This window comes from Dipteris shenzhenensis, chromosome 25 (assembly GCF_047967505.1).
Source record: "Dipteris shenzhenensis isolate YYH24624 ecotype China chromosome 25, Dip_SZ_1.0, whole genome shotgun sequence".
NCBI classification, from domain to species: Eukaryota; Viridiplantae; Streptophyta; class Polypodiopsida; order Gleicheniales; family Dipteridaceae; genus Dipteris; species Dipteris shenzhenensis.
The window spans coordinates 12,278,731-12,303,743 of record NC_141620.1 but is presented as its reverse complement, the minus strand read 5'-3'; the positions used below and the strand labels follow the sequence as shown (position 1 = coordinate 12,303,743).

Sequence of the window (25,013 nt, the reverse complement as noted above, 5' to 3'; positions counted from 1 at the left end):
TGTAGTATCCGATGAGTAGGATTGAGATTCTTTGTTGCGGCGATCCTTTTCAAGAAGAAGAGATACCATATCTTCGAATGTAGTCAATGCAATGCGAAGTACTTCAAGGGCATTCTCAAAGCGAGAAATCCCTTACATACTTGTCATGAGGACAGCTATTTCGTCCTCATCGTCCGGGGAACATGTCAAGTTGGAGAGTTGTTGAGAACTAAAGACTGAATTTTTGCTATATGTGCACTCAAGGTATCAGACTCTTCCATTTTCAACTTACAAAATTGCATTTTCAGAAAAGCCTTGGAGTTGGTGATCTTGTTACCAAATATATTCTCGAGGCGTGCCCAAATCTCCTTAGCCATGGACTTGAAGTCGATATGATGAATCAATGAATCATCTAGGCAAAGCCCAGTGTTTGCGATGGCCCTCGAATTGTATTACTTCCAAAGCTTTCATATTTGAGGCTCCGTTGATGCCTCAAGCGCTTCATCATCTTCGATGGCATCCCAAACATTTTCCTTCATGAGAAGAAGTTGAACATTTGTTTGCCATGCTGGGAATCCGTCCCCCTTGAATTTGTCCACAAGGAGAGAGTTGGTGGAAATTGAACCCATGAAGTTGACAGCTAGGAGAGAGAGCGGGATAATGAGAATGATGGACGGAATGGAGCTATAGAAGAGGAAGAGCAGATGGCAGGCACAATGGAACTGTAGAAGAGGAGATGGTAGGCAGAAGCAGGAGATTGTGGGCAGCAGCGCTATGTGGCTACCAGTTCTATGCTTGGAGCAGCGTGGGCAGCAGCATTACGTGGGCAGAGAGGCGAGCAGAAGCGCAGCAGGATGGTGGGCTGTTTGCGGACAGAGAGGCGAGCAGAAGAGCAACAAGATGGCGGGCTATTTGCGGGCAGAGAGGCGAGCAGAAGTGGGCAGAATAGGAAGCAGAGAGGCGAGCAGAAGCGGGCAGAATAGCGAGCATAATAGCGGGTTGTTTGCTGTTTGCTGCAGGCTGAACCACAACCTGAATGGCGAGGAGATCCCAAGCTGAATGGCGAGCTGAATTGATGATCTCTTGTTGGTGAAGCTCTCCGATGGTGATGCTCAGGGTGGAAGAGAAGATCGAGCTCAAGATGGAATTGGAGAGGGCATTCCTCCAAGGGGAATGAGGGAGAGAGGCTTTAATGTCCTCAATCTCTTACCTCAACCTCTTGGAAGATAGCCTAGCTCTGATACCATACGAAGATGCAAGACATGGAATGGAAAGGAAAGTAGAAAAGCAAGACTAGGCAAACATAATGGAAATGAAAGAATGCTAGAAGGAAATGTACAACCAAGCAAAGTACTTACATGATCAATAAAGGCTTGAGGCTTGATAGATTTGACATGAGAAAGTACAATGCCTTTATAGGATAAGCACACACTCTAAGTGTCAAATGTATATGGGAAGTCCCATAGTAACACGTGGCACTCTAGGATATAAAGTAGTATAGTACTACTCTAGAACTCAATAGAAACACACTAAAAGTCTCTTAAATTGACTCTATTTCATAACAAGGATCTCCTTTCTTCTCTGAGACTCCTTCAGGGTTGAGGTGGCACTTTTAGGCTCCACCTTGGATTTTTGTTAGCTCATTTTGAGCCGGTTTTTCTCATGCATGGCATGATCTACTCCCTCATTAGAGCTTGCTCTTGCGGTTTTCATTCATATTTAATGAAGTAATCCTTTTTAAAAAAAAATTACTCGCCTGACAAAAAATCTTGATGTGGACCACTCTAATGTGACACTAGACAAGTATAACACTATATAGTGTGACACTAGACTCTAGAAAGCCAAAGTGTATATGGGATAGCTCCCAATATGACACGTGGCATGTCTAGGACTCACTAGACTATAAAAACACAACTAGAACACCTAGAACACTTACTTTGACTTCATGTTCCAACCCTCAATCTAGGCTCCTTTATTTGACTAGGACCTAAATTTCTCAACATTTCTGATGTAGTGCGTAGTGTATTTGATGCCTTGAGCACTTTTCTCTTTAGGGTTTTTTTCATATGTAATAGAGTCTTTTCATGCAAAAAAAAAAATCACTGGTCAGTAGAGTCACTTTTTTCATTACTTCAGAACCTGGCTTTCACTTACTGGGCCTAAAGTATTTTATGAGAGTCAATACTCCTCTTGGGCTATCACAACCATGGTGTCCAATCATGTCAACTTCATGCCATCCCTATCTCTTCATACAGACATACATATGCATCAGCGGAAGATTATAGAAAGCATCATTGCATGGCACATTTGGAGATCTATATACACAGAGGCTCATACATCAAGGATGCAGGGATCTTCTAGGTGTGATTCGGCTAGGAGGCTAAATTTTCTCAAAGAATACAGAGGTTGTCCTTCCTTTTCTAAGACCATCATAGGTATGAGGTTTTCATTTGCTGAGGCTTTTGGATGGTATATTACCATGGGTTTTTCATGTATCTATGCCTTGAGTTTCTTCTCTTGGTCAGCTATTTCTTCATACTTAATAGAAGTCTATTTCCAGAAGGGAACAAAAGAACTCCTCCCAAAGTAACTATCTCAAAGTCTCATTATATAGCAAGTATGGAAAATAGGATGTACAGAGGTTATAGGTGGACTTCACACCTTTGCCTTTGAGTCACATCATATTATGTGGTAGAACATCACTCACACCTTTGTGGCCAGCTTTGGCAGGATTCAAGGCTCCTCTTGTGCATTGTGGGGCATCCAAGAGGGCATCTTTATGAGGGATCTTTTGCATTAATATATATGAGAGTTTACCTAGATTCTTATATTTTGGTCATACTTAATAGAAGTTCACTCTTTTGAGAAAGAAATTCCTGATGGAGAATTGTTTTAAAGTTCAGTTATAGATAAGCATGTTTAAATTGTGCATGGCTTAAAAATAAGTGTATAATTTTAGCTAGATTGAAAATATGATTCAATTGTAATGCTTCTATAGAGAATTGTACTTTGTGCCTCTATGATGCAAAAGCGATAGTATTTCTTGTGGCTTCCTATCTTTCTTCTTCCCAAAAAAACATTGTTTTGTTTGATTTGGGATTTGTGTGTGGCACTTAGACTCTCATGGAGAACTCTTTTCCCCAGCCTTGTGTATTCATTGACACCTCAAGTGTGGAATTCCATCACTCAAACATTAAGGGGTGGAGAACATAACAGCTTTGACGGACCCAAGCATGTAGGATTTTCCTAAAGGCCCCTGGCCCTCAGCTAACCGTGCTAAGGCTCTATTAGCTAGCAGGTGCTTGACTCAATAAGAGCTGCCATACCCATAATGGCCCAACTTGCAATCCCAAGCATTCCCATGTCTATCACCCTAATTATTTTTTGACCTGATATGCTTCATTGCTTTCATCTTTCATGGCTTTTTAAATTTATGTAAAGAATATATGGTGGTAAATTATGTGCAGGTGGTTAGATGGGGAAGGTCTGTGTACTTCAACATCCAAAAGTTCATTCAATTTCAATGCACAGTAAATGGCGTTGCTCTTGCTTTGAATTTTATTGCTGCTATAGTAAAAGGATCAGCTCCATTGACAGCAGTACAGGTGTGTTTTCGTGTTTGTGAACCACGTTGAGATAGTTGACATGGGTGTTTTTTCAGATTTACACTCTGCTTAAGAGTAAACTCTAATTTTATTGTCATAACCCGCTTACACTGCATTCAGCTCTTATGGGTAAATCTTATCATGGACACAATGGGAGCTCTTGCCTTGGCTACTGAACCTCCAAATGAGAAACTGATGAATAAAAACCCTGTTAACAAGCGGTATGATCCCACTTTGTTCTTGTCAAGTGTCAATTATGTTGTATATGTATCAAAACTTGTCTATATACATGCATATATTACATGTGTATGTATGTCTGTGTGTACACTCCTAAGCCTTCAAATACATATATACACGTGTGTGTGTGTTGTCTGTTCGTCAGATAGATTAAATTGTCTATTTGTCTTACAATGAAGTTTTATGAGCTTGTATTTGCTGATCTCCACTTTGGAGACAGCTTCTTGTAATATAAATATATATGGATTTCACTCCCAAAAAAAGTATGTGTCATACATGCGTAATACGTTGAAGTTTATGTAAGTTTGACTATGGATTGTACATCTTGTAGCCCGCCCAAGTTACCTTACCCTCACCTACGTTGATTAGGGTTTCCTTAATTCAATGTTTCTATACATATACTCGTCGCAATAATGTAATAGTTGTTGTACATTGTAGGGTACTCTCTCTTGTGCGTAGTTTGTTGAGGTCAATCATTGTCCAAGCGACAACCAAACTTGGTCCAAGCTGATGACCAAATTTGGTTCAAGCTGATGACCGGACTTTGTGTGGTATAGGCCAAGGACCAGCACGATTTCCATTGAACTTTGGCAATGGAACGAGGTAAAAAGGGGGTCTTTAGCAAGTATTTGGATGGATACTATACACATAGTGGTGGAATTTTGGGGAGCATTGTTAAAACAAGAAGTCAAAGTGAGCATTCTAGGTGTGCTTTTATAGTCTGGTGAGTCCTAGACATGCCACGTGTCATATGTGCACCCCAAGTAACTCAGAGTCTAAAGTATGATCATGTTCAGTGGTTGACCCAAGAACTATCATGGAATAAGACTCAACATGACTCAAAGGCTCATGTCTTAGAATGGCTACATGACCAGCTCATAGGTCTACGAATACACCAACATCCCGGAACTCGGCCAAGCCTGATAAAGAGACCCTATCAAAGCCAATACATGGCTCCCACAATACATCCCCCTCCTGACTCCAAAACAGGGTGACATGGAGCCACACACCATAGATATTAAAACATCATTTTAGGAGGATTATCCAAGACTGAGAACCTTTACTCAAATAGATTATTACATTCAATTTTTAGGAGACTACCCACGGCAAGGTATCCATATACATCAAGGTCGTGGAAATATTTTAGAAGACATATTCATCATCCTCATCTACCTCCCGAGAAAAGGATAGATTTCGAAGATGAGCCAGTGAGAGAAAAGGTTGGTGTTGGAGTGTCATGTTCTTTTTCTTCACTAGTGGCACCTGCAACCAAGTTAGCATGCTCCTTGGATTGTCATTTGGCAAGATTTTGAAAACAACGGTCCTTTGTATGGCCAAGCTTCTTACAGTACGTACATTTGAAAGGTTTGAACAACTTTTTATCCTTGGAAAATAATGTTTGCTCCTTATGGACATCTTTGTGCCTTTGTTAATGATTGAGAAGCATTGCGACCATTTCATCAAAGGACATATTCCGTGCTACTCGAAGCGCTGATATGATATCACAAAATTGAGGAATATCCTCAATGTTGGAAAGGAGTACAACCACCTGATCATCTTCCCCAATAGGAGCCTTCAAAGCAGCAAGTCGGGTGATGAGGGATTCCATATGATTCAAATGAGCATTAAGAGAATCTTCATGCTTCATATGGATCTTAAAGAATTCATGTCTGAGAAACACTTTGGAATTGATAATTTTATTGCCAAATAAGCGCTTGAGCTTGTCCCACAATTCATGTGCAGTGTCATCAAAATCCAAGTGATGAATAACGTCATCAGACAAACCCAAACCAATGATAGAAAGACCTTTGTCATTGAGAGTTTCCCACGCTATAATTTTCTTTTCATCAGATTCAGGTTTCTTGTCTTTAGCACTAACCACCTTCCTTCATAAGCAGAAGCCTTAGCTTGGTTTGCCAAGTTGGAAAGTTCTTACCACAAAACTGAGTTATGACTTCTTCAAGAAAATTGATTTGATTAGGGTTTTCAGTCAAAAGTCACGACTTCTTTAAGTTCTGACGAAATTTGAGTTCGTGATTAAATTCTTACTACGTATTGCTATTATAAGTGATGTATCTTTTAAAGAAGTTCTATTCTAGTTCTCAGATGTTTTTACACCCCATTGGATATAGAGTGACTCTCATGTATCATCAATCTCTTTGCTGTTAGGAAATTGAGTCAAGTTGAGTCAATTTTGGTGTGTTCTAGTGAGTCCTACTGTGAGTTTTATAGTACTAGGTGTCTAGGAGTGCCACATGTCATATTGGGAGGTATCCTATATGCATTCGGTACTTTGTGTGTGTGTTCCTATCCTATAAACACATTATACTTGTCACTTGTAAAATCACTCAAGTCATTCAAGTACAAGCTACTTTGGTCTACATGTGAGTACTTGTTCATTGCTTTCATTTCCTTTCCATTTTATTTCCATTTTGTTTTCATTTTATTATGTTTGCTATCTTTCATTTCCTTTCCATTTTATTTCCATTTTAATATGTTTACTATGTTTCCTTTTCATTCCTAGTGTTAGCTTGCTTCTTTTCCTAACACTATGTTCCTTCATGTGGTATCAGAGCCATAGCCTTGTCTGTTGAGGTTTGGGAAGCCAATGAAGCTACCTGAGCCTCTCCTCCTTGGAAGGCCCTCTTCTCTCTTGAGCTCCTCTACTTCTACTCCTTAGCCTAGATCGTGAGATGTTTCTTGCTGCAGCAACCAGAAAAGAGTGGTTTTCCAGCCCACCACTACTGCCATCAGTCTTCTTGTCACTATTGAAGCTGCCCACGCCAAAATCATCAAAAAAAGAAGGGTTGCAACTTTTACGACGTCTCTGCATGCCAAATGGCATCGAATTTGAAGTCCATTCAAAAGAGTAAAATGTAGATCTCATTGAGAGATACATTTTTCCTTCAAAGAGATTGTCAATCCAACGTCTCTACGGAAAGATATGGGTATTTGAAGATCAACCTTACCTTCTTTTTTTTTTTTTCGGGGGGGGGGGGGGGGGGGCAAAAAAGAGACTTCTATTAAGTATTAAAGAAAACTGTAAGAGCAAGCTCCATACAGGAATACAGGATACACCATGCAATGCATGAAAAGCTCAAGAGCCAAAAAGAAAGGATTGGGGCTGATAGTGCCATCTCAATCCGGTAGCAACCTCCGAGAAAAAGGGAGAACCCCTCCAAACTCGAACAAATTCAGCCCTCCTAGAAGAGGCTGCCTGTGAAGGGCCTTGCATGCTAGCCCATATGGCTATCAAAGTGTGAACCGTTGATAAGGAAAAAATGGAAAGACAACCATGAATTATGTACTTCACCACGTTAGATAAGTGAGACTTCATAGGGATCAGCTGCAATGTGGGCTCATAGATGGTGAGCTTATGAACCAGATTCTAGAGTATGTGTCTTTGTACTAGGAACTGAGACAAATTTCCACCCAAAAAAAAAAAAAAAAAAAACTGACTAAACATGGATCACATAGACTCGAAGGGAGACAAAAGACTACACAGCCCGAAACAGATTGAACTTAGAACTGAACTTCCCCCCAAAACTTAGAAAACAGTCAGCCTCAAAATACTATGAACCCACAGCCCACATGAAGGTTATCTTTGGGACTTTTCAAGACATCAACCCACGATCAAGATCCCATAGCCAAGACTCATAAGCCTCCATCGAGAGCAACAGCTCATAATTCTTGACGTGATCATAACTGCTCCACAGCATCTCCTTCTCAAACATTGAGCTCTAGCATTCCATATATCTCCCCAAAATTGTAGTCAGTGACCAATGAGTGATAGGGACTAACTAGCGGATTGCATCGATCATCTCTGCTCTTACACAACTACGTCCAGCGTCTGTATCTTTCTCTTGCTCGTAGAATACTCCATACTCATAGCTTCTGTCGCTACAGTCATCCAGACAGCAGAAATGATGCCACAGCTATGCCTCAAGCTTTTACTAAGCAATAGCTCATAACCAGCCACCTACAAGCCCACACAGAAGACATCTCAAGCAACAGACTAAGCCTCTTCCATTTCCCGTATTGTATGCTTTCCGTCACTCAAGATATTCTGCTCAAAACCTCCATAATAGCTATACTTCTTGCAGCCAAGAAACCCACGACTCTAGTAGGAGTAAACAGCCCGTTGGAAAACAGTGCCAACTCACAGCTTCTCTTTTCATGGTGTATGCTCCCCCTCTATCGTTCAAAATCCTCTAGCGCATACTAGCCACACCCAGCCATGCTTCTCCGTCTCACCAAGCCTCAGTACTCCATAGCCCTCTTCAAAACCATAGTCTACACTCTTAAATTACCTGCTCTGCCTCTACGCAAGGACTCCCTGCAACTGTGTGTAACCTTTTCTCTCATGAAATTCTCCTCATCTGTGGTCCTCCCACACTCCATCACTGCACTCTAGCCCACGATCTCCTCCACTCCTCAAAGATCCCCTCTCGTCACAAATCCTCCACCCAAGTAGCAGCTCCTTCCTGAGACCATCCTCCGTTCGTGTAGTTGCCACCTTGCCCTTTAAAAGCCTTCACCATCCATCAGTCCGCGTGATAACGAGCCTACGACTCTCATTGCACCACCCGCATCATTGTCCAAGGATCTCCTTGGCTTGCATAGTAACAACGCCCCAACTTCCAAAGCTCCTCGCTAGCCAAGGTCTCTCTAGCTCTCGTAGTAGCGTCGCCTTTCACCATCAACCCTTGACAGTCCTTCCCCTTTGCACAGGCCCACGATCTACTTTCCTAGCTCATTGTTGCACTCACCGTCCCGACCTCTGAACCACCCATCCACCAGCGCGATCCCCTTCCAAAAGCTATAATCGACCTCTCCTCTCCAGAGCTCATCCGGTAGCACTCAGCCTCCCTAGCAGAACCTTCGATTCTGAGAACTACTCCCGCTTCTCCTTCTGATCGCGCATCCCATGCCAAAGAACTCCCTCGCTCACACAGTCGTGTCCCGCACTTCTAGAGCCCTCCTCTGTCAATCCTTGTAGTAGTTCACCTGCGAGCTCCTTCTGCCATCTTAGAATTCCTCTGCGAGGTTCTCCCACACCTCCTTTTCGTGATCACTGCTGCCTCACAACTCCTCTTCTCCTCATGGAGCACACGCTTTTTTTCCAAGGCTTGCTCTCCGAATCCCTCTTCTAAAGCTCTCCAGCTCCCATCTACGACACCAGCTCGCCAACTTATCGTCCCCTTTCAGCAAGCCTCCCTTCACGTAGCATGCCAGCTCATCGTCGAGAAGCATCCCTTCATCCATCACGTAGCCACCTTTGCATGAGCAGGATGCCTTCCCAATTAGTCCAACCACCTCAACCTAATCTACCACCTCATTAGTGACATTTTACCACTCTCAAGACATTTCCCCCAAATCACATTAAATGCACACTTTGGACCTTTAGTCACGCACATTAGCATGGACATTAAAGCTTGCATGCAACCCCATACACACACATGAAAAGCCCCTTTACATGGACACCAGAACATATCAAAATCCTATAACATACAAGTGCACATTGACTCAGGAAAATATAAAAAAACCCTTCATGACTTGACTTTACATGACCCCAAAAACATTTTGCTTGATCACACACTAGACACCCTTGCTTTGGAAGTCTGGTACAACCACATTGCATTATCATTTCCCATGAAATCCCTGCAAAACATACTTTATTTGAAAGTCTGGTACAACCACATTGCATTATCATTTCCCATGAAATCCCTGCAAAACATACTTTATTATCTCAAAAAAGTATACATGAGTCCATCATGCTTGTGAAATAAAAATTCACAAATGCCAAAAGCCCACACCTACCCTAGATGTGTACAACTATGGGCCTACCCACAGCTATATACAGTGCTCAAAAACTTGATACAGGTTTTGTCCTATCATTTTTCCCATCCCCAAGTCTGCAGACATTCATGTCTTGTAGATGGAGGTGTATAAGATTTGCATTTCTTTAGAGATATCCTCATCCATGAGGTCTTCCGACTTGTCTGGTTTCATTACAGCAGGTCCATAGCCACCCACACCCATGATCCTATGAAAGTATTTCTTTAGTCTAAAGCCATTAACTCTATTTATGCTGCTGACCATCCAAATCCTCAAGTTGATATGATCCATTTTTGAATTTCTTCGTCACACGAAAAGGTCCATCCCATTTGGTCACAAATTTCTTCTTGAAGGTAGAATCCAGACTACTATTGTATCTCAAAACTAGATCACCCTCCTTGATTTTCTTATCCCGGAATTTCCTGTTTGCTCTCTTCTGATTCTCTTCTTGAATTAAAGCATAATGTTCCACCGCCTTTTGTCTGTCTAGTTGTGCTTCCTGCAAATCCAATAACTGGTTCTGGAAAGTAGAATTTGAATCCTCGTTTATCTTCATTAACATATGTAATGCATAAATTTCTACTTCCAAGGGCGACAAAGCTTCTTTCCCATAAACAAGATGAAATGGTGAAAACTGGGTGCCTTCTTTTACTGCAACTCTGTAAACCCATAAAGCCCAGCGCAAAGCAAGATCCCACTCCTTCTCATAGGTTCTTATAATCTTTCCCATGATATTAGTACACACACTATTAAATTTTTCATTCATCCCATTACATTGAGGGTAATAGGGACTTGCATATCTGTGTTTAATCTTCAGCTTACCACATAATAAATCCATCAGTTCACTCCTGAAACCTGGACCTCTATTAGAAAGCAATTCCAGTGGTACATCAAATCTACAGCAGATATCCTCATACACAAATTTACATACATATTTTGCATTGACAGCCCATACTGCTCGTGCTTCAGCCCATCTCGTCAAATAATCCACAGCTATCAGCATATAACAATTTCCCCTGGTTGTCATGGGTAGAGGACCGATGGCATCTATTCCCCATTTCTCAGAAATATTTCCCCTGGCTCTGCCAAACTCAACCTTGCATCTAGAGTTGTGGTAGTGAACCAGGTTCTCTTGGCCACCTCCTGGTTTGTGTGTTCTTGCTGGTGCTGGTCTAGGGATTGCATCACTTAGCTCATCAGACCAGTCATGAATTTTTTATGGAGTGGACTTGATGGCACAGCAGATGTTGCAGTAAGGGTGGCCTGGGAGACTATTATTCTCCCTACATGTGAAGGGGGCCTTAATGTCATTGACCCGAACTTGCAGTGTAGGGAATTGCTTTGTAAGGTGGTGGTGAGGGGACTCATGCCTGGGTAGGAACCTTGGAAGGATTTCTTTTTTGGACGCATTTCAGGCTTGCACACCAACCTTGGGAGATGATTGGGTGGATAGCCTTTGATGGATTTTCACATCAGCCCCTCTCAGATCTCCTGCCTCTCCTCTCATGACTGCCATCCTGAAAGCTTGGGGGAGCTTCAGGAACACTCTTTGAAGGATTCCACCTTCTACCATCGAAGAGATTGATAGGTAGTCGATCATTTGGAATGATAGTATTCTTGACAAGCATGTTAGACCACTGGGCACTTCCCATTACATGCAGTGGTCTAAATGGGAGAGAGGCCCCGCCTACACAGTAGGCAATTGGAAATCTTTTATCAGGCTACCTATGGATCAGAGACTGCAGTCCGTGAGTCACCTCAGAGGGGTAGCATGCAAGATTCAGCAGATAGATGCAACCATCCCGGTGGAATGGACAGTTGAGTTGCCTATTACTTCCACCACTTGGATGGGGGCTTTTTCGAGGACATCAGTTCCTTTACAAGTGATCGCTCTCCGAGGTCTCGGGAAAGACGCACTGGTCTTTGATGTTGGGGATGGAGGTTTACTTTCTACATCCAAGGATGGCATTCTTCTTGAGGTTGCTTTTCAGCTTGTCAGGATTGCTGGTTTTGTGGACCTTGGAGCGGGCTTGCAGTGGTACTTAGACCCCGACCCTCTGCTCTTGGCCTTGGGATCCTGGAGGTTGTGGTTATATGGGGAGGTGCACCTATCAGGTGCTTGCAGTGGGACCAAGGAGAGTGGGAATGGATAGATCATGGGCACCGAGAGAGGGGGATTCCCTTCTTTCGTTTCACGGTTGGTAATGCCAGGAGGTTTCAGCTGAACAGTAGGGGTTGGATTCCCTCCAGAGCCCCCCATTGGGAAAGCTTCTTCATCACCGCAGACTTGCGTAGAAATTTCTGGAGGAGGCTCTGGAAATCCCTCAAAAATAGAAAGATCACTCTTTTCTTTTGGCTTTCTATTCATGGAGGGATTGCAGTGAACCTGTGGTAATCACGATTTGGGGCTGATCCCACTTGTCCTCGATGTCATTCTGCAGAGGAGCCAATGCGACATTGCCTTTGGGACTGCAGTCAGGCGAGGACTGTTTGGAAAGGGGTTGCTCAGATACTCAGCATCTTTCACACTTCCCCTTTCTTCATGACTTGGGGCTCGGTCGCATGGTTATCTCTTACCGGGCCCCAGGTGTTTTATGAGGGTGAGCCTTCTTCTTGGGCACTCTCGGTCCGCCGGCAGGTGATAGAGCCCTACTCTCTACAGGATGTACCACTTACTTCCTTCAGAGCTTCTCATGTTTCAGTGGACATCTCTTAGGAGATTTTGGCTAGCATTTCCTCTTGGCACATTTGGAGAGCCAGATGTACTGAGGCCTTGGATGGCACCCAGATACACCCATTACAGATGTTCACAGGTATTTGATCTGACACGGTTCAAAGCCATATAGGCTAGCATATAGGGCCCTTCACAGGCAGTCTCTTCTAGAAGGACTATATTTCTTCGAGTTTGGAGAGGTTCTCCCTTTTTCTCGGAGGTTTCTACCGGATTGAGATGGCACTATCAGCCTCAATCCTTTCTTTTTGGCTCTTGAGCTTTTCATGCATTGCATGATGTATACTTAATAGAAGTCTCTTTTTGCAAAAAAAAAAAAAAAGTTCCTCTTACTCATTTGCTGACACTGTAGGCATGACTTGCACCAATGTCTTATGTCTCTCTGGAGGGATGGCCACACATATCCTTCCGTAATAATTTTCCTCAGCATGATTTTAAAGGCAAAATGTCCTCCACATACTCCCTCATGATTAGCTTGTAGAATATGAAAAACTTCCTCATGCCAGGGAATTCTTTTGAGCACCAGATCAGCCCCTTTCATGTAAAGAACATCATCTATCAGACAATAAGAAGTACAGCTTTTAATAAATCTGTATTTTCTTTGTTTCGGAACTTCTTCAGGCACTTTACCAGTTAACAAGAAACTTTCCTCACAAGCTAATGTCTCCCTTCCTTTGTATAAGGGATCCTGCACTCCTACTGCCTCAACATAGGCTGCTGTAATTTCCTGCGCAGCATCATGTGCATTTACATTCTTACCTCTTTCAATATGCTGGAGTGTCCAGGCATCCAATTGATTTAACAGTTTCTTCACCGCACTTATCCATCTCTTTAAATGAACATTTTAACCTTCCAGACACCTAAAATTTGCTTCACAACCAACAGAGCATCTCCCTTAATCATGAGTCTCTTAATACCCAGACTAATGCTTACTTTCAAACCTTTGAAGAGGGCTGCATATTCAACTTCATTATTACTGCTGGCTTCGAGCTGAATTCCCATTTTCCAAATCTCCTTTCCTCCAGGATCATAAATGACAATTCCTCCTGTACTTTTATTTAAACTTTTTTTGTAAGATCCATCAAAGTGTAAAACAAATGCATCCTCTAGTACTTTTTCTTCATTAATGTCAGTGTTCTTCTCCACATATTCAACTAAAATATGTCCTTCCTTATAGGTGAGGAGATCAGCTTAGGAAGCTCTGGTAGAGTTCTCAACCAAGAAGGCAAAAGAGTACTTCTGTAACTCTACTATTCTTGTATTCATGCTCCCGGAGATGTTTGTACTATTCAACATATGAAGCAGTAGTGAACATGAGGTGAGAACCACAAAAGGCCTGGATAATAGATAAGACCGAAATCTTCTACAGGCATACAAGAGGCTAGCCAGGACCAATTCAGCCACTGAATACTTCCTTTCTACTTCACTCTTCACCCTACTGGCATAGTAGACTGGCCTCATATATATGGAACCCTCTCCTTGTTGCAAAAGAATAGCACCAATAGCATCTGGTCCGACAGATGGATTCACATAAAAAGTCCTGGAATAATCTGGTGGCTTTACACTTGAAATATGAGTCAAGGATTCCTTAACTGCCTGAAACACCTCTTCACTCTCTGTCGTCCATTTCAAAGGCTCAGATTTTACCACGTGCCGAAGAGGATACAAAATTTGAGATAACATATGAATAAATCTCGACAAATACTTCACACCCCGCAAGCATCACATGATAATCTACTCGACATGAAACATTAAATGCCTCAACCTCTAGACCAGGTACTATCCCTAAAGTTTTCACCTTGGAGTGGTTTGCCATTGTGATGCGATAACTAGAGGAGCGGGATATCTTCAATCGTAATCTTTCCACACAAGCCTGGGTAATCACACAAATCTGTGCACCTCCCTCTATATAGGCCTCTCCAAAACCCTTTCCTTTATGCCAAGCTTCTACAACAGGTAAAAGATCCGGCAACTCTGAGACAGACATCAGCTTAATTGTACCTTTATGAGAGTTCTTCTTTGCTGGATTTACAGCCCGCCTCCATTCTTTTTTAAGCTTTGGGCATCGACCAATCATTCGAGCAAATGTAATGTACGGTTTCCTCGCTAAAAGATCTTCCACCAAATCATAATCTCCCTGCTCTTTGCCCATGGGATAATCTACAGTTCTGTACTTCCTTCTGGGCTTCCTGCTCTTCTTCTTTTGGTATCCTTGCTGAAAGATCTTCCACCAAATCATAATCTCCCTGCTCTTTGCCCATGGGATAATCTGCAGTTCTGTACTTCCTTCTGGGCTTCCTGCTCTTCTTCTTTTGGTAGGTCATCATCTCCTTAGACTGCTTCCCCTTCTTTGCACTCGGACCAACCTCCTCTTCTCTATCCTTTCCCTTTCTCTTCTGCAGTGGCTTTACAGATTCCAGAGGTACTAGGCTGACCTGCATCTTTTACTTCTACACTATGATCATTCACCCTATTATTCAATCATGTTGGCAATGGATAAACATCACCTCCAGCACGTGGAGGCTTATCACAGTGTGTGCTGTAATGTCCCCACTCTCCACAATTAAAGCACTAGACACAAGGTGCAAATGACCCTTGACCTCGTCTTGCCTGCCACGGGCCTGAATTATTTGAAGAAAGCATGCTGCCTCTACCATAACCACCTGATGATCTACCTCTTCCCCTATCGTTCATCAAGTTCAAACTCAAACTCTTCATAAGCTCCGACATTTCATGAATTTCTTCTTTTATATTCTCCTCCTTCTTAACTTCAAGCTTCTGTATTTCTGGCTTCACATGAGAAATAATTTCAGGCACATGCTGAACCATTGGCATCTCCTGCATCATTTGTGACAATCTTATCTGCTTCCTCTCCTTCTCTTTTGCTACCCTGAGAGCATCCTCATAAGTGACCAGCTCTTTACATTCAATCTTTATCCTAATCTCCAACTTCAGACCAGCAACAAACCTATCCTTTTTTATGACTTTGGGAGGAACTTCAGGTAATAAGGCCACCTGCCATTTATTCCACAACACAGTGAACTTACCGACATACTCATCCACTAATTGAGTCGGTTGTTGCTGCAATAAACATAGCTCTCTCCAATGCCATCAGAATCTCTAACACACACAAACTTGTCCAGGAAAGCTGTCCTCACCTCTAGATAAGTCGGGTTTCTGTGAGCACCCTGATCATTACGCATCCTTGCAGAGAAAGTCTGCAGCCAAGTTCTCGCTTGTCCCAACAGACAAAAGGATAGAATCTGAAGAAGGACTTCTGGAGCATTCCTGTCTTTAATAAGAGCTGTGAACTCCAAGCACTCTAAAAATCTCTCTGGTTCTTCATTGGGCAACCCATGAAATTGAGGAAATTCATGAGCCATCTCTCCTTTTAACAAACTTATCTCAAACACACTTCCAACCAGAAATACCACCCAACCTCTTCTGGGAAGAAAGCAAAAATAATCACTCTATTGAAGAAAGCTTACCCTGCATCTGACTGGCATTCTTCTTCCTAAGAGCAATGACTTTCAAAGCCTTTTGAACCTTAGCACAGAGACATATCACCCGAAGTTCAACATCAAGGCATCTATGTCTCTCCTATGTCCACACTCCCCACATAACTCACAATGAATCACTCTCATGCGAGGCTTTGTCTTCATAGTTTCAATCCCTAATCACACAGAAATTCAAACAACATTCCCCAGCCAATACTTGTGGGCCGTTTTGTCTTGAGTACCCAATCTCAAGTCAAAACTCCTCCTGTCTCGAGCAGGATCACCAAAAAAGGTCAAGACTATGATGAGACTTATGCTCCCGTAGCAAAGATGGATTCCATATGGTTCTTGGTATCACTAGTGACACAAACAGACTGAACTTAGAACTGAACTTCCCCCCAAAACTCAGAAAACAGTCAGCCTCAGAATACTATGAACCCACAGCCCACATGAAGGTTATCTTTGGGACCTTTCAAGACATCAACCCACAATTAAGATCCCACAGCCAAGACTCATAAGCCTCCATCAAGAGCAACAGCTCATAATTCTTGACGTGATCATAACTGCTCCACAGCATCTCCTCAAACATTGAGCTCTAGCATTCCATACATCTCCCCAAAACTGCAGTCAGTGACCTATGAGTGATAGGGACTGACTAGCGGATTGCATCGATCATCCCTGCTCTTACACAACTACGTCCAGCGTCTGTATCTTTCTCTTGCTCGTAGAATACTCCATACTCATAGCTTCTGTCGCTACAATCCTCCAGACAGCAGAAATGATGCCACAGCTATGCCTCAAGCTTTTACTAAGCAATAGCTCATAAACAGCCACCTACATGCCCACACGGAAGACATCTCAAGCAACAGCCTGAGCCTCTTCCGTTTCCCGTATTGTATGCTTTCCGTCACTCAAGATATTCTGCTCAAAACCTCCATAATAGCTATACATTCTACCCTAGACTCCATTCTGTCCGTCACTCCTTACGATTTCACCTAACTCTTCTACTCTGCCTTCCCTAACACAGTCCGAAAGCATTGGGGAGCATATACCTTTCCATTGTCAAAAGTCGCCTCCCTTCATCATCCCTCTCCCCTCCTGTCACCCCCTCTTCCATCTCTTTCACTGTCGCTTCCACTGTCACTTCCCAAGGAACTGCCTCCTCTCCACTTTCGACCAGACGGCCACCTCGGTGAGCACAACTTGATGTAGTCTGCCCCAGAGCTTCTTCAGTATATTCTATTACAGGTGTTACAGGTTCCCCATCAGTGACATGTCTCACCTCTCCAATAGTCACTTCGCCAGTGCCCTTGCCCGGACTTGCATCTCCATCAGTCACACTTGTCCAGGCTTCTCTAGGGATCTCCAGAGTTTCACTAAATCTGATTGCACCAGGTACACCCCCTGTTGTACCAGTGAGACGATGGGTGTTGTAACAGTGACAATGGGTATTGTACCGGTGACTTCCTCGAAAAGTGTATTTTTGCAAAGGACTGCAGTTGTATCATCTTCCCTTGCCACCACTTTCACCGATGAAGTCATCACCACAGTTTAGGCGACCTTTGACCATGTGTTGGACCTGAATCTTATTCTGGGCCCTGACTCTCAGAGGCTTTCTCAGGGGCTATCTTTGCAGGGAGTACTTCACATCTCGGCCTCCCCACCACCACAACCACAGGGCAGAGACAAGAGCAGAGACCAGAGTGGAAGCCCCTCCCCAGGAGATCCTCCATCAGCTAATTCAGCATCAGAGGAGGTATTTGAGGGAGGGAGTTTGCCCGAGTTTGTGGATTGCCCACCCCTTCATCAGAATGATATGTTCACAACTTACATAGCTGCTTCATTAGGCCCACCGCTTTCAAATGTTTCTCTTGTGGAAAAACAGAATGAAGATAACAGCTAATTTCTATCTGTTCTTCACCGAAAACGCTCACTAGTATGTGGAAAAGAGGAGGATCTGAATCAAATCTTCACCATTCCTTCGCAGGAATGCCTCGCACAGAACAGAAAGACCTCGAGGGCCCCGACATGTTTTGTGCACTTAGACAAATTGGCACCTACAAGAAACTTGTTGACGGATAAAGAGGGAGCTCTCCCTGACATGTTCGAGGAATTGGGGGACATGATTAATTTGGCAGACAGGATGAAATACAGCGATAGGTACGCCTGGATGAAGAGGTCCTTGCATCTTGCTCAACGTATCATGGATGACACTTTCACGTAGCTAGGGACAGCAGTCTTCAATTCCACAGGTTATGCTCATAAGCTCCTCTCCCAACTGCAACATTTGAAGTTAGAATTCGAGAGAGCTCAGGCAGCCCAGTAGCATGCCACGGAGGTGACACTTCAGCAACAGGAGAAAAGGTGGTAGAAAGAGAAGGACTCAGTGATTCACGAGTGTGACATCGCTTGCAAGAAACCCACGACTCCAGTAAGAGTAAACAGCCCGTTGGAAAACAGTGCCAACTCACAACTCCTCTTTTCATGGTGTGTGCTCCCCCTCTATCGTTCAAAATCCTCTAGCGCGTAGTAGCCACGCCCAACCATGCTTCTCCATCTCGCCAAGCCTCAGTACTCCATAGCCCTCTTCAAAACCACAGTCTACGCTCTTAAATTACTTGCTCTGCCTCTACGCAAAGGACTCCCTGCAACCGTGTGTAACCCTTTCTCTCACGAAATTCTCCTCATCTGTGGTCCTTCCACACTCTATCACTGCACTCTAGCCCACGATCTCCTCCGCTCCTCAAAGATCCCCTCTCATCACAAATCCTCCACCCAAGTAGTAGCTCCTTCCCAAGACCATCCTCTGTTCGTGTACCCTCTGTTCGTGTAGTCACCACCTTGCCCTTCAAAAGCCTTCACCATCCATCAGTCTGCGTGATGACGAGCCTACGACTCTTGTTGCACCACCCGCTTCGTTGTCCAAGGATCTCCCTGGCTTGCATAGTAACAATGCCCCAAATTCCAAAGCTCCTCGCTAGCCAAGGTCTCTCCAGCTCCCATAGTAGCGTCGCCTTTCACCATCAGCCCTCAACAGTCCTTCCCCTTTGCACAGGCCCACGATCTACTTTCCTAGCTGAAGAGAGTAGGGTTCTATCACCTGTCGGCGGATCGAGAGTACCCAAGAAGAAGGCTCACCCTCATAAAACACTTGGGGCCCAATAAGGGATAACCATGCAACCGAGCCCCAAGTCATGAAGAAATGGGAAGTATGAAAAATGCTGAGTATCCGAGCAACTCCTTTCCAAACAATTCTCGCTTGATTGTAGTCCCGAAGGCAATGTCGCACTGACTCCTCTGTAGAATAACAGCGAGGGCAAGTGGGATCAGCCCCAAATCGTGATCTCCACAGGGTCACTGCAATCTCTCCATGAAAAGAAAGCCAAAAGAAAAGAGTGATATTTCTATTTCTGAGGGATTTTCAGAGCCTTCTCCAGAAATTCCTACGCAAATCTGCGGTGATGAAGAAGCTATCCCAATGGGGGGCTCTGGAGGGAATCCAACCTCTACTGCTCAGTTGAAATCTCCTGGCATTACCAACCGTGAAACGAAAGAAGGGAATCCCCCTCTCTCGATGCCCATGATCTATCCACTCCCACTCTCCTAGGTCCCACTGCAAGCACCTGATAGGTTCACCTCCATATAACCACAACCTCCAGGATCCCAGGGCCAAGAACAGAGGGTCAAGGTCTAAGTACCACTGCAAGCCTGCTCCATGGTCCACAAAACCAGCAATCCTGACAGGCTGAAAGGCCACCTCTAGAAGAATATCGTCCGTGGATCTAGAGAGTATACCTCCATCCCCAACGTCAAAGACTAGAGAATCTTCCCCGAGACCTCAAGGAGCGATCACCTGTAGAGGAATTGCTGTTCTCGAAAAAGCTTCCATCCAAGTGGTGGAAATAATAGGCATCTCAACTGTCCAATCCACCGGGATGGTTGCATCTATCTGCTGAATCCTGCGTGCTACCGCTCTAAGGTGACTCACGGACTGTAGCCTGTGATCCTCAGGTAGCGTGATAAAAGCCTTCCGAGTGCCTACTGTGTAGGCAGGGCCTCTCTCCCATCTAGACCACTGCATATAATGGGAAGTGCCCAGAGGTCTGCCATGCTCATCAAGTATACTATCGTTCTAAATGATTGGCTGCCTATCAATCTCTTCAAGGGTAGAGGGCGGAACCCTTCGAAGAGTGTTCCTGAAGCTCCCCCAAGCTTTGAGGATGGCAGTCATGAGAGGAGAGGCAGGAGACCTGAGAGAGGTAGAAGTAAAAATCAAGTGAGGGCTGTCCACCCAATCATCTCCTAAGGTAGGTGTGCAAGCCTGAATGCGTCCAAAAAAGAAACCCTTCCAAGGTTCCTGCCCAGGCATGAGTCCCCTCACCACCACCTTACAAAGCAATGCCCTGCACTGCAAGTCCGGGTCAATGATATTAAGGCCCCCTTCCCAAGTAGGGAGAATAATGGTCTCCCAGGCCACCCTCGCTGCAACATCTGCCGTGCCATCAAGTCCACTCCATAAAAAATTCATGACTGGTCTAATGAGCTAAGTGATGCAACCGACACCAGCAAGAACACACAAACCAGGCAGTGGCCAAGAGAACTGGTTCACTACCACAACTCTAGAGGCAAGGTCGAGTTTGGCTAAGCTCCAAAAAAGGAGCTTTTTCCTTATTCTAGTACTGGGGCAAACTGTTGTGTTGGAGAGATGCCCAATTCTACCTTCTGCCTTACCAAATTGTTTTAATATCGCATTTTCAATTTTCTCGGATTTTTTTTTGAGATTTTGGGATTCTCGGCTGAGCTGCACTTGGGGTTACAACTCTGCACATTTCAACTAGTTTTTTGTCAAACCCTAATTTTTGTAGAAACCCTAATTTTCAAAATTTAGGGCTTTTTTGGATTCTACAGTCCTTTGGCCCAATTGAATCCTCTGACATGTAATTTCATTATTATTTTGTACTATCATGTCAATAAAGGCTATTTGCCTTGGATAGTCCTCCAAAAATTATTTATTCTTGTCTGTGGCTCCATTTCCCTCATTAGTTCCTAGAGTCGGGGGATGTATTGAGGGAAGCTACTTTGTATTGGTCTTAGATGGTTCTATCTATCAGGCCTGACATTTGAGTTCTATTTGTCTGGCATAATTGAATCCTCTGACATGTAATTTCATTACTATTTTGTACATTCATGTCAATAAAGGTTATTTGCCTTGGATAGTCCTTCTAAAATTATGTATTCACTTGTTTATTTTCTTGTTTGTGGCTCCATGTCCCTCATTAGTCCCTGGAGCCAATGGGGGGTGTATTAGTCCCTCATTAGTCTCTATATTGGTCTTAGATGGGTCTATCTATCAGGCCTGGCATTTGAGTTCTAGGATGTTGGTGCTCTGGTTTCCTAGACCTCTGAGTTGGTCATGCATCCATTCTAAGACATGAGCCTCTGAGTCATGTTTGGAACATAAATCCATGAGAGTGCTTAGTCTTACCTTGAACCATGCTCATACTTTAGCCTCTGAGATTGCATGGGAGCCATGTCTAGATCTGACATTGCACAGTTCGATGACCATCATAGATCTTGTTCTGGGTTCAATTCTAGTAGTCCCTCACCTTTCCTCCATGGGAGGGTGTTAGGAAATGGAGTCAAGGTGAGTCAGTTTTGGTGTGTTCTAGTGAGACCTAGTGTGAGTTTTATAGTACTAGGTGTCTAGGAGTGCCACGTGTCATATTGGGAGTTCTCTCTATAGAAGAGTGTGGGATAGAAGAGATGCATCATGGCACAAAGAGTGAGAACACAAGTGAGGCAAAATCCATGTATTAGAATGAAGGAATGGCCTCCATTTTATAGTAAGAGAGGAATGTGTAGGCACCTCCCCTATATCAATGGCAATCAGCCCCTACATCAGTGGGACTAGCCTAAATCAAAGGAACCTCCCATGTAGGGGCCTTTGGCTTACATCATCACTTAGGTCACACACTAGACACATCATAGCACTAGATGTGCCTTTACAACACACACACACACACACACACACACACACACATGTGACTCCCCTAGTTGCACACATGCACCATAGAGCAAGCCCTTAACCATACTTATCCCAACATACCCCCCCTCAAGGGTTTTCCTCTTGCAATGTCAATGATACATCTAGTCTCATAGTTTCTCATGCCATCTCATGGTGGTCAATGATAAATCTATGTCTAGGATCTCATGATATTAAAGGTGCCCAAGGGTCAAGGTTTACAATGGCAAGACTCTCCTTTATTAGGGTAAAATAAGATCCCCAATTTTTACTATATTAATACTCTTGATTGTTGTGTACCTAGAAAGCCAATCTTAATGAGTAAATGGCTTTATACTACTGCATCAAACTTGTACTTTGCTTTATACATTCACTTGGTGCCATTTATTTGAGAGGTCTATCCACCAAGTCCCAAGTGTTAAGCACAAGCCGAGATGCTCTCACTAGACCTGGTTGCTCCCGCCATCGCCACCCCGTCTCTAGCCTCCCCTCTGCCTCCTCTTCGCCTCACCCTCGCATCCGCCTTAGTTGCCATTTCACCTCGCCTCCCCTCCACCTAGGCCGTCTCACATGGCCTACATCATATGGTGATCAGAGGTGATTTACAAAAGACAAAACAGAAAGCATTTTTTTTGGAGTGGCAGAGAACCTCAAAATTTAACCAAGTGATGATAAACAAAAATTCAAAGACAAGTTGCTCAGAAGGCAAAGTCCTTGTCTTCTACCACAAAGTTGGATGGTTCATTTGCTGATGGAGTTCTCTCGTCAACTAGATTTGTCACAGTCCTCTTTTTCTCATTGCAAAACTTTTCAGATTGATTATTCTTGCCACAATATGAGCAAGGGTTGATTCTATAACAATCCTTCTCAAGGTGATTGTTTTTCCCATTGTGTTTACAAGCCTTGTACCTGCTCTTTGAAAACTTCACTGCAAGTGCCTCTGTATGCATTTTGCCCATTCTTGAAGTGTTCTTTCTTGTAAGGCACTGATGATGCCTTCTAATGAAGGTTGAGGAAGATTCTTCAAAGTAGTAACCACATAGTCAAAATCCTGAGGCATGCTCTTTAAAAGCACTGCCATAGCATCATCCTCGATGACAGGAGAATTAATTGAAGCTAGTTGTGTCATAATACTCCTCATACTATTGACATGAGCAGTAACATTATCTCCCTCCATTTTAAGTTCAAAGAACTTAATTTTCAGATTTAATTTGGAAGTATAAGCGCTAGCACCAAACAATATGTCTAACTTATGCCATGCTTCAAAAGGGGATTCCAAATCTGAAATGTGGTGTACATAATCATCACCCAAACCTAATGCAATGATGGAATAAGCTTTCTCTATCCTTTTTGCATCTATAGGTATAAGAGTAGAGTCAGTGGCCTTTCCTTTACCTTTGGTTGTAGTTGATTCACCTTCCTGAGAGGTTTGAATTCCTTTATTGACTAAGTCCCATAGATTTTCTGTTATAAGCATAAACTTTATCTTCATCTGCCAAGTATGGAAGCCTTGGCCATTGAACTTGTCAAATTTATAAGTAGCCATGAGAGGGTCTTACCTCAGACAGTGTCTACTCTCTTACAAAATTACTAATCTTATTGAACAAAGAAATCTCCCTCACCATACAAATCTAGATTTCTAGAGATAAATTCAGAGAATCCTAATTGTTTAGCATATTCATACCCAGTTGGCTTCTCCCAAAGTTTCTTGCCTGGGGTCTTCTTCACTTTGAACTTTGTCCTTCTTGTAGTCTTCTTCAAGTGCTTATCATTAGAAGAACCTTCAAAGCTTGACATTTTGACAAGAGATAATTCCCAACTAAATTTCAAATTGAAAAATCATTCTCTGATCCGTACTTTAGCATTTCTTCAATCCTCAAACATATCTAGCATTTACTCTAGCATCAAATGTCCAAAACTATCAAAAATGCTTTGTAGTAGACTAGATCAACTTGGAGGTCATAATTCACACAAGTGGAGAAGAGTTTGAGAGGGCTTTCTGTGCAAAACTAAAGCTTGTATACCAAGGTAAGTTCACCATAGGGCATAGACGAAATAGTGTGTCTTCTTGTTAGGGAGAGCTGCGTCTTCCTTGACTGTATTTTCTTTGATTTCTCCTTGGTCCAACAAGCATTAGCCTTCAAAATTCACCAATAGCAGGCTCTAGGCATCGACCAACTTGTGCTAGAAGGGCTCCGGTTGAGCAGAAGGGCAAAATGGCACGATTTGACGTCAGAGCTTGCTTGGATCAGCGCGGGTGATTTCCTTCATATTTAGGGAAATGATTTGAGCTAGAGGAGTGCCCCATAGTGTAGAATCTTCAGCTAGGAGGGCTTGGCAAAAGATGCAAGGGATGAGGAGAACAAAGCTAAGCCATTTCTGAAGAGGAATGAGGAACAACGCTCAAAAAGAGGTGATAGAGAAGATGATGAGGTGGCACTACCAAAATGAGTTCTACAAAGCCTACCAGCTCTAATACCAAATGTAGAAGAGTGTGGGGTAGAAGAGATGCATCATAGCACAAAGAGTGAGAGCAAAAGTGAGGCAAAATCCATGTATTAGAATGAAGGAATGACCTCCATTTTATAGAAAGAGAGGATGGTGTAGTGGCAATCAGCCCCTACATCAGTGGCACTGGACTAAATCAAAGGAACCTCCCATGTGGGGGCCTTTGGCTTACATCATCACTTAGGTCACACACTAGACACATCATAGCACTAGATGTGCCTCTACAACACACACACACACATGTGACTCCCCTAGATGCACACATGTACCATAGAGCAAGCCCTTGACCATACTTATCCCAACACTCTCATATACATTTGGTACTTTGTGTGTGTGTGCACCTATGTCTTGTACTCATCACTTATCAAATCACTCAACTCATTCGAGTATAAGCTACTTTGGTCTACATGTGAGTACTCGTTTATTGTTTTCATTTCCTTTCCATTTTATTTCCATTTCATTATGTTTGCTATCTTTCCTTTTCATTCCTAGTGTTAGCTTGCTTCTCTCCCTTCCACTATGCTCCTTCATTTGCATTGTTGGTGTTAGAACATGAAGTCAAGTTGAGTGTGTTTTACTGTGTTCTATTAGGAGTT

General features: G+C 43.3%; 1 protein-coding gene across 1 annotated transcript in view; it reads left to right on the top strand.

The window, feature by feature from the left end:
* The window catches only part of LOC147885465 (calcium-transporting ATPase 10, plasma membrane-type-like), a 550,097-nt gene that overhangs the window by 472,745 nt on the left and 52,339 nt on the right, over positions 1-25,013 (top strand). Inside the window, exons 23-24 of the mRNA XM_087397042.1 lie at positions 3,447-3,584; positions 3,705-3,805. Of these exons, the coding sequence (XP_087253168.1) occupies positions 3,447-3,584; positions 3,705-3,805 (239 nt within the window). The remainder of the gene's footprint in view (positions 1-3,446; positions 3,585-3,704; positions 3,806-25,013) is intronic.